The 10,000-nt window shown below is 51.1% G+C and overlaps 1 protein-coding gene across 1 annotated transcript in view; it reads right to left on the bottom strand.

Moving 5' to 3' along the window:
* The window catches only part of fndc1 (fibronectin type III domain containing 1), a gene marked incomplete at both ends in the record, with an annotated part of 53,568 nt that overhangs the window by 26,101 nt on the left and 17,467 nt on the right, over positions 1-10,000 (bottom strand). Inside the window, 8 exon segments of the mRNA XM_080533487.1 lie at positions 1,066-1,140; positions 4,956-5,330; positions 5,792-5,903; positions 6,565-6,680; positions 7,082-7,201; positions 7,403-8,166; positions 8,848-9,889; positions 9,995-10,000. The exon segment at positions 9,995-10,000 is cut by the window's right edge and continues 357 nt beyond it. Coding sequence (XP_080389613.1) covers positions 1,066-1,140; positions 4,956-5,330; positions 5,792-5,903; positions 6,565-6,680; positions 7,082-7,201; positions 7,403-8,166; positions 8,848-9,889; positions 9,995-10,000 — 2,610 coding nt within the window.

The raw sequence follows: 10,000 nt of genomic DNA, 5'->3' as shown, positions 1-10,000 counted from the left end.
ATTTGACCCCTGTGAGTAAATATTTTTTTTATATCTTTGCACTCGATCAAATTTCAGGACCCTCCTTTTATGACTTGTCCTAGATATGTGCGTTCTACCACCCCAGTATCCTTACATTTTCAAAATCACATCAGGATAAGCTAGTATAAAGCTATTTTTTTCTGTGTAGGAAGCAGGCTAATTTACAAGCGGTGCCAACTAGTGGGTTGTGTAAATAGCAGCTTGAGCATTGTAAAGAGGGGGTTGGATCTGACCCCGAGGCGGCTCTTTTAGTAGGTAAAAAGGCACGGCTGTTCTAGTGTTACACATGACGACCGTTGTTGCAGTAGATTACCGAGGTAGTCCGTGCACGGTCGTAAGCCTCACAAATGTGGAGGGATCAAGTCAGCGAAATCAATTGGTAACTTCCACTTTCTTCCATCGCTACGTCTCACTTTGTGAACTGCCACTGGACCTTGGCATGACATCACAGTTAGGCCTCAAAGCCCGAACCACGCCCGAAGGAGACGGAATGCTATGAAAATAATTGGCTCCAGGTTCTGTTCAATGTCAATCTAGCAGGCTTAACATTCGAACGCATAGTTTTCTTTCACATCGTTTAAAACTTTCAAACTAGCAGCATGTCATTACGTAAGACTAACCAAAACATATCAATGTAGTCCCCCCCCCCCCCCATTTAATCGAAAGTAATTTCCAGTCACCGTGCAATAACACAACATGGTTATATCACACATCACACGTCACAAGACATCGACACACAGCATACCATAGCAGGCCAGGGCATCATTCCCTCTGGGTTAGTCAAAAGTTGTTTACAAGCAAATGTGGGGTTGAGTTTAGCCAGAACAGGCATCAGATCAGATGTTAGATCAGCCAAATGGACAACTCCCAAATCCCCAAAACAAACAGAAAGCAAGGAACACCAAGGCAAGGAAATAAAAGACAGAGAAAGTGGAAACAAATGGGGAAAAGCAAACAGATATCTGAACAGTCACACAGATAAAAAAAAAAGCGGGGCCACAGCAGACCACAGTGGCCAATCAGAAAGCCATACTCAGCCGGTACCTTCCTCAAAAGCAAAAGCGTCAGGCGCCATGGCGACGGTCACCATGGAGTCCGTCTCCATCCCTGACGATTCCTCTGTCGGAGAAGCAGGAAGAAAGCTGTAGCGTCATCACGTCAAATATCAACACAACAACATCCCTCCCTCCCTCCCTCCATCTCTCCATACCTCCCTCCCTCCCTCCCTCCTCCCTCCATCTCTCCCTCCCTCCCTCCCTCCATCTCTCCATTCCTCCTCCCTCCATCCCTCCCTCCCTCCATCTCTCCATCCCTCCCTCCCTCCATCTCTCCATTCCTCCCTCCCTCCATCTCTCCCTTCCTCCCTCCCTCCATCTCTCCATACCTCCCTCCCTCCATCCCCTCCATCATGGGCTCCACCTAGCCTGTGCCAGTCTCCCTCTCTCCCCTGTCTGTGTGTGTGTGTGTGTGTGTGTGTGTGTGTGTGTGTGTGTGGCCCCAAGCTCCAGCCTCACATCCAGCTCACGTCATCATCTCCACCTGCCCTCTCTACACACCTGTGCTTCATCTCCTCTCACCTGGCAGTGTTTAACCCCCGGCCTCCCAGCCTCATCCTCAGATCCTTTGTTGTCTTTTTCTACACGTCAGTTTCGCTCTCGGCCACTTAGTAGTTTATGTGTTTATTCCTCAGACGTTCTCCTACGTCTAGTATTGACGTAGTAGGTCTGAGTCACGGGATAGCAGTTGAACACAGACGCAGTGTCAAACGTGTCATTTTACACTGCGATCTCACACGACGTATCGCGCAAGATAGCGGCTAAACAGACGCAGTACCTGTGATCCTCACACGCTGTATCGGGAAGAGCAGCGCTTGAATACAGCTGCAGTAATAACACTTTTACCTATATCTTTTTATTCATTGTCTTATTATGTTGTTAAATGTTTATCTATTTATTTTCTATATATATGTATCTATTCTTCCCATTGAAATGTTTTCTTACTATCCTTCTTTTTCTGTATTTGTTTATGATATATGTAAAGCACTTTGAATTGCCCCTGTTGTATGAAATGTGCTATACTGTACAAATAAACTTGCATTGCCTTACATGTCCTGGCTCTGTTTCCTGCGCTTGGGTTCTTTCGCTCTGATCGTAACACACACACACACACACACACACACACACACACACACACACACACCACACACACTCACAGTGCACGTCAGCTGAAGTGTGTGTGTTTAACATGACTGGTGGGAGAAAGCGGTGCACTGTTGTCGTGTAAACAACTTTCTTTGTGTCCATTATAGTTCATGACATAACATCCTCATACGCCTCCCACATGCAGGGCAGACGTCTTGTAAACCTGAGTCCTGTAAATCATTGTGTAAATTCTCCAGATGGTTCTCCCCTTATCCCCTTTCAAACATCACTTACTTACTAACGTGTCAGTCTTTCTTTCTGTTTGGGAGTGTGTGTGTGTGTGTGCGTGTGTGAGTGTGTGTGTGTGAGTGTGTGTGTGTGTGAGAGAGAGAGAGAGAGAGAGAGAGAGAGAGTGAAGAGAGAGAGAGAGAGAGAGAGAGAGAGAGAGAGAGAGAGAGAGAGAGAGAGAGAGAGAGAGAGAGTGAGAGAGAGAGAGGGCGGGGAAATAGTGTGTGTATGTGTACTGCATTATGCATGTTTGTGTGTGTGTGTGTGTGTGTGTGTGTGTGCGTGCGCAAGGAAGTGTGTGTAGCGTGTGTATTGCGGTGACAGTAATCGTTGCGCTCGGAGGAGACGGAGACTGACAGCTCGGGGAATGGATTGTGACCCAGTTGGATCCTGACCACAGACAGACCCAGATGTAGGAGCTACAGATGTGGCTGTGGTGGTCTCACGTCACTAGACTCTTGCTGACCAGATCGCAGGGGGCTTAGCGCTCTGCGGCTACGTGGAGGGTGTACTTACGGCTAACCATGTTATGGCAAATGGTAAACATTATATATACAATACAGCCGGGAGTGTACTGACTCACATGATGTCATAGTTTATTTTCGATGCATTGTGTGCTGGGGTTGTAAAAGTTCACAATGGACACAAATTGGGGCCGTTTTTTTTTCTTCTTCTGGAACTGGATTTTTCTGGACTAAATCACAGTTTTTGAAATGGAAAAATGATTGTAGTCTAAGATGAGGTTTGAGATCTGTGTCTGGGAAAGTAGGATGTAGGATTTGATTGTTCTAACGTTGAGGAACTAGTGTGGCTACTTGTAAACATTTGACACGTTCTTCTAACGCTTTGGTCCTCATGTCGGGATCTGATGTAACGATCAGACTTTTCCTTCGAAAAATGTGAATACATTTCCGCGTTAGTTGAAAATCAATGACACGTCGCTACTCTACGAACACAGCTTGTTTTGTGAGCCTGCTAACAATGTAAAGTAGTGTTCTAGTTAACTAGGTAGCAGTGGGGGGGATTACTCACCCAATCCATTGCGTTGTTGCAGTAGTTTGGCTCGACTAACGAGTTTGTGTTGTGATTCTCAACAACGTTGAAACGTAGTTCCGTATTTCAAAAGAAAAGTCTGAACATTTTGATTGGTCGCCGAAATGCGGACCAAATGATCAGACTGTGTTACATATGGATGTGCTTATCACCTAACTAAATCTGTAATGTACTGCAAAACTATTAGTTATGGCCATTTTTACTTTGGGCTTATTTTGGATGATTTGTGTTTAATGTTTTGAGTTATATTTATATTTCATGATTAATGTTTATTTTATGTTTTTGGTTATTTATGTAAATGGCCTGCACTTATATAGCGCCTTTATCCAAAGCGCTTTACAACGGCCTCTCATTCACCCATTCACACACACATTCACACACCAATGGCGGCCAAGCTACCATGCAAGGCACCGGCCCGCTCACTGGGAGCAATTTGGGGTTCAGTGTCTTGCCCAAGGACACTTCGACATGTAGCCAGCCGGGGCTCGAACCGCCGATCTGCCAACCTTGTGATCATTAGACGGCGGCTCTACCTCCTGCGCCACAGCCACCCCTGGGCACTATAACTGGACTATAACTGTTTTCATTTGCATGGTGGAATTGAATCATCAAGAAGGCACAACAGCGGCTCTACTTCCTGAGAGTCCTCAGGAAATACCACCTCAAACAGGAGCTGCTTGTGACCTTCTACCGCTGCACAGTGGAGAGCATCCTCACCTACTGCATCTGCGTGTGGCTGCACAGCCGCAGAGAGGAAAGCGCTACAGAGAGTCGTGAGATCGGCCCAGAAGATCATCGGCGCCCCCCTCCCCTCTCTGGAAGAGCTGTACAACACACGCTGCCTCAGGAAGGCCTCCAAGATCTCCAGAGACCCATCCCACCCTGGGAACGAACACTTTGTTCGGCTGCCCTCAGGCAGGCGGTTCAGGACCATGTCCGCAAGGACAAATAGACTGAAGCTCAGCTTCTACCCCAGGGCCATTCAGGCCCTGAACACAGCAAAGACCTAGGTTCTAGTGGTAGTTGATGGCAGCTACTAGATTGTAATCAAATGCAATACTGAAACACAACTGTGAACATTTCAAACCTGCAAACTGCGACACTTTAAATGAATGTGCAATAATACTATGTGCAATATGACAACCCTCGTGTACATAAGGTTCAGAGATAGGAAATGTTAGGATATTTATAGCATAGCATAGAGTACAGCACAGTGTTTTATTTGTATAGTATAGTATAGTGGATAGTGTATAGCCTTTATTTATGTAAACCAGCTCTTTTCCCTTCTTGTTTTTAGTATTTTTTTCCTAGCACCAGGGGAGCCCCCCCTCCCAAATTTCGTTGTATGGTACCTGTACTGTATTAATGACAATAAAGACCATTCATTCATTCATTCATTCATTCATTCAATTGGTGGCTACACTATCAGTTTGGTCTGATCAAGAGACTCACCCTCGGGGTAACAGTCTAGTATTCCATATGGGTCCAGCACCGGGAACCCCTGGTCGTCCCTCCGTATGAACGTCCCCGGGGGACAGGTAGGGAACGCCTCCATGGTCGTGGCCTCCTCCGTGGTCCACATGGTGGTCCACTCCGTGGTGGTGAGGAGTGCGGTCGTGGTGGGTTCGGGGGTGGTGGTGGTCGTAGGCGGGATGGTCGTGGTTGTGGTTGTGGTCGTGAGTCTGGGTCTGGGTCGGTCCAGGCCTACAAGGGGTTTGCCTCCCACGGTCAGATATTTGTCTTTGGGGTTGACTACGGGTCGGCTCTCCCGACCGTGACCGAACAGCGCCAAGCCCTCCTGGTCGACCAACGGGCTGCCCAGGTGGTCTAGAGAGAGAGAGGGGGATGGAGAGAGAGGGGGATGGAGAGAGAGAGATAAGGAGGAAGAGGTAGAGGGGGAGGGGGGAGTTGGAGAGAGAGGGGGATGGAGAGAGAGAGGGTTGGAGAGAGGGGGAGAGGGGAAGATAAAGCAGGCAGGAGAAAGAGAGAGATAAGGAGGAAGAGGTTGAGGGGGAGGGTGGAGTTGGAGAGAGAGAGGGGGATGGAGAGAGAGGGGGATGGAGAGAGAGGGGGATGGAGAGAGAGAGGATGGAGAGAGAGAGGATGGAGAGAGAGGGAGATGGAGAGAGAAAGGGAAGTAGAGAGAGAGGGATGGAAAGAGAGGGATGTAGGGAGAGAGAGAGGGGAGAGAGATAATTTAATACATTTCTCTATCTATGAAGATTTGCAAATACAAAGTGTATGTGCTCTGTGTTATAGATGCAATAAAAAGAAACAAAATGTCAGACCAAAGATGGTGCGTCCGTCCTCTCCCAGCACCACCCTCCTAGGCCGGCCCATATCGTCCTGCAGGATCCTGCCGTGCTCGTTCATAAGAACACCCTTGTCCAGATCCACCACCTACGTTTAAGAATAAACAACGCTTGGTTCACTCTCAGTTTGGAGAAGACATACAGTGTGGGAAATAAGTATTCAACACAACAACATTTTTCCATTCACATGGAATTTAGACCAGACAAAGACAAAGTAATTGAACACAGTAAGAAAAAACACCTACCTACCAAATCTCCTACCTGTGCTTATTAGAATCAGAATCACTGTATAATGGGAAAATATCCCTCAATGTCAAATATGTGACACAGTCTGATCATTTGGTCCGCATGTCGGCAATCAATCAAAATGTTCAGACTTTTCTTTTGAAACACAGAACTAAGTTTCAACGTTGTTGAGAATCACAACACACACTCGCTAGTCAAGCCAAAACAGCAACGAAATGGATTGGGTGAGTAATCCCCCCCACTGTTACCTAGTTAACTAGAACACTACTTCACATTGTTAGCAGGCTCACAAAACAAGTTGTGTTAGTCGACTAGCGACGTGTCATTGATTTTCAACAACGCGGAAATAATTTCAAATTTTTCAAAAGAAAAGTCTGATCATTACATCGGATCCCGACATGAGGACCAAAGCATTAGAACGTGTCACATATTGTCTTCAACAGTGTGAATGGTTATTGGGTTCTTCACTACGCCGTTGTAGAAGGAAAGGCGGACGTCCTCACCCACTTAGCTCCGTCAGGTCCGGTGATGTATCTGCGGCCAGTGGCCTTAGTGTTGTCATTGGACGAGATGGACTCTTTATCACTGGTGGCTGTGAGGTTGGGGCGGCCATTTTTGCCTGAATGATGATGATGGAGATGATTGAAAAATGGTTGAAAAATACGAATAGATTAGATCCAAAACACTGGTGTTACCCTAAAACCCTCTCTCCAGACATTTTGTTTAACAGTAGAACACCACAACACCAACTGTCAAATCTTATTTCAAATTTGAAAGTGACAGTTAGATCTAAGTGACAGTTAGATCTAAGTGACAGTTAAATCTAAGTGACAGTTAAATCTAAGTGACAGTTAAATCTAAGTGACAGTTAGATCTAAGTGACAGTTAAATCTAAGTGACAGTTTAACACTAGAACAGCCTAAATGAAAACATCTTGGATGACCATGTTACCTGAACGGTCAGGTGGTAATTAAATGTTGTAAAAAGACAGCATCCCCCAGAAACACAATCCAACGTTACCATTATTTCCGTAGCTGGGCTTGAGACCACCGTTGGGGGTTTTCCCCCTGAGGAGGGGGTCCGATCGGCTGGGGTAGCGCGTCCTCGTCCCCTGCCCCCCCACCGCGCCTCTAGACGACCCTGAAGAAGAAGAAGCCTGGGAAGAGGAACCTTCTGGAGATAATCCACCGGTCGTGCTAATGCTAGCACCGCTGCCTGGGGCTAGCGCCGGCTGGGGCAAACTAGAGGAGGGAGAGGAGGATGAAGAAGAGGTGTCCGGGTTAGAAGAACCTCCCAACCTCGTGTTTTGCGCCGGTTGCGCTCTCAGGGGGAACCTAGAACCCAACTGCCGGTTGGTGAGCAGCGGAGAACGCAACCTCCCGTTGGACCCGACGCCGGGACGGCGGGGGAGCGCGGAGAAGGAACCGGTCCTGCTCCTGGGCGAAGACGACGATGACGAGTCCCTGTCCACCACGCTCTCGTTGTCTCCTCTCTGGGCCGGTCTGCGTGGGGCGCTAGGCGTTGAGGTAGTGGTCGTGGTCGTGGTCGTGGTGGTCTTAGGGGCAGGAGGGGTAGTGGTAGTGGTCGTGGTCTTAGGGGCAGGGGGGACGGTGGGATCCGTCCTTTTCTCGTTCCTGTCGTAGCTCTCTTCTTCGCTGCCCTCCTCGAGGTAGTCCTCGCCGTGATCGTTATGAGAGGAGGGATGATGGGAGTTGGAGTTCCTCGAAGAAGAGGTGGAAGATCCACCCGGAACTCTATTCCCATTGGATACCGAAGGTTTCAGCGACCCCGCCCCGTTCTTCAGGGGGTAGACTGTGGAGGGGGTGTTGTTAGCCTCCTCCTCGCTGGTCTCCTGCACCCCGACAGACACCCCCGCTGCCCCTGCGGCCCCCGATGATGCCCTAGTCCTGGAGGAGGGGGGGGTCTGCCCCTCCCTGAGGATGGGTCTGCCCGCCCCCACCGAGGACGAGGCGGCCGACCTGGACCACGGGACCCTCCCGTCCTTCCGCGTGGTGGGGGCTCTCGCCCCCGCCCCGAACCTGCTCAGGTGGTGGCGGTTCAGCAACGAGGGGTGGGGGGTCCTCTCGGGAACCGAAAGGTTGACCCTGGGCGGAGGGACGGTGGGGGGGGTGTCGTCCTCATAGTCGTCCTCACTGTCCTTCTCTGGTTCCACTTTTCTGTCCCCCCTCCCTGCCTCCTCTCTCCTGTCCCCCCTCCCTGCCTCCTCTCTCCTGTCCCCCCTCCCTGTCTCCTCTCTCCTGTCCCCCCTCCCTACCTCCTCTCTCCTTTCCCCCCTCCCTGCCTCCTCTCTCCTGTCCCCCCTCCCTGCCTCCTCTCTCCTGTCCCCCCTCTCCGGCTCCACTTTTCTGTCCCCCCTAAATGCTACCCCCCTCCCTGCCTCCTCTCTCCTGTCCCCCCTCTCTGGCTCAATTTTTCTGTCCCCCCTAAATGCTACCCCCCTCCCTGCCTCTTCTCTCCTGTCCCCCCTCCCTGCTTCCTCTCTCCTGTCCCCCCTCTCCGGCTCCACTTTTCTGTCCCCCCTAAATGCTACCCCCCTCCCTGCCTCCTCTCTCCTGTCCTCCCTCCCTGCCTCCTCTCTCTTGTCCCCTCTCCCTGCCTCCTCTCTCCTGTCCCCCCTCCCTGTCTCCTCTCTCCTGTCCCCCCTCCCTGCCTCTTCTCTCTCTGGCTCCACTTTTCTGTCCCCCCTCCATGCCACCTCTCTCCTGTCCCCCCCCCTCCCTGCCTCTTCTCTCCTGTCTCCGTCCCTTCTATCGTCCTCTGAGGGCTTCTTAGTCGGGGCGGTTCGAGAACTGGTCATCGGCTCTTCCTCCTTCGGGGTTTCCTTCTCTGTGTTTTTATAGTCGTCGTTGCGTCTGTCGTTTCCCTCGTTGTGAGTCCTGGTGTCCTGGGCGTTAGCGACGTGTGAGGAGCCGTGAGTGTGCGAGGTTTCGTGAGGTTTCTGGATTCCTCCGTTGGCTAAAGTCGACTGGGAGTTCGCCCCAGTCGAGACTGTACCGGGCTTGCGGAGTCCGGTCGTCAGAACCCGGCCCTGGTTGGGTTTTCTCAACAGGACCCCCGGTTTCCTCCTTCCTCCGTTAGCGTATCCAGACCCCACGGCACGGCCGGAAGGAGCAGAACCCCTACCCCCCACCGACGGCGGCGCCTTAATCTCGGGCTCTGAGACGACCGCCTGCTCCGGGGCGAGGGGGGTGGAGGGTTTGGTCTCTGCGACGCCACCGCTAGGGCGGTCGTAAGAGTTCTTCCCCTCTGGGTAAGTGGCGGCTACGTGGTCCTTCCTGGTGGCTGCTGACTCTTGGCCGTGACTTGAGGGACTGGAGGAAGAGGAGGAAGAGGAAGAGGAGGACGAGGCAGAGCCGCCGGAAGAAGAGGATGAAGAAGAAGAAGAAGTCCTGTCAGAACCGTCCTGGTTTGTTCTGGGCTGGGACCCAGACCCGGACGTGCGCAAGAAGGGTCTTCTGACCCTGCTGGTGGTCTCAGGGTCCGATGATCCTGTACGTGGGTGGTGGAGGGCGGGGGAGGACGAGGAAATCCGCCGGCCAGGGATCGGTTTGCGGAGGGGGTGAGAGGAGGAGGAGGGCTTGGAGGAGGGGGATACCGAGCCTCCGGAAGAGGAGGAGAGAGTCTCCGTTTTGAGGCTCTCTGACGCCGAGGGATCCTTTCCTCCTCGACCGTATCCCCTTCCAACGCCTTCTTCTTCTTCTTCTTCTTCTGCTGCTTTTGAGGGAACGACGATGTTGTTCAGAGTCTCCCGTCGTTTGTCTTCCGCCACCGCCGCCTCGTTGTCCAGCTTCTCCTCCTCCTCTTCTTCTGCAGGGGGTATTTTCTCCTCCTCCTTCTTCTTCTTCTCCTCCTCCTCCTCTGCTTCTCTCCCCCTCCCTCTGTCTCTGGTCGAAGAAGACGACGACGACGAACCGCCGC

The sequence above is a fragment of the Nansenia antarctica genome (assembly GCF_963989245.1).
Source record: "Nansenia antarctica genome assembly, chromosome: 6".
In the NCBI taxonomy this organism is placed as follows: domain Eukaryota; kingdom Metazoa; phylum Chordata; class Actinopteri; order Argentiniformes; family Microstomatidae; genus Nansenia; species Nansenia antarctica.
The sequence above is the reverse complement of the archived record's forward strand: the minus strand, read 5'-3'. Positions and strand labels throughout refer to the sequence as shown.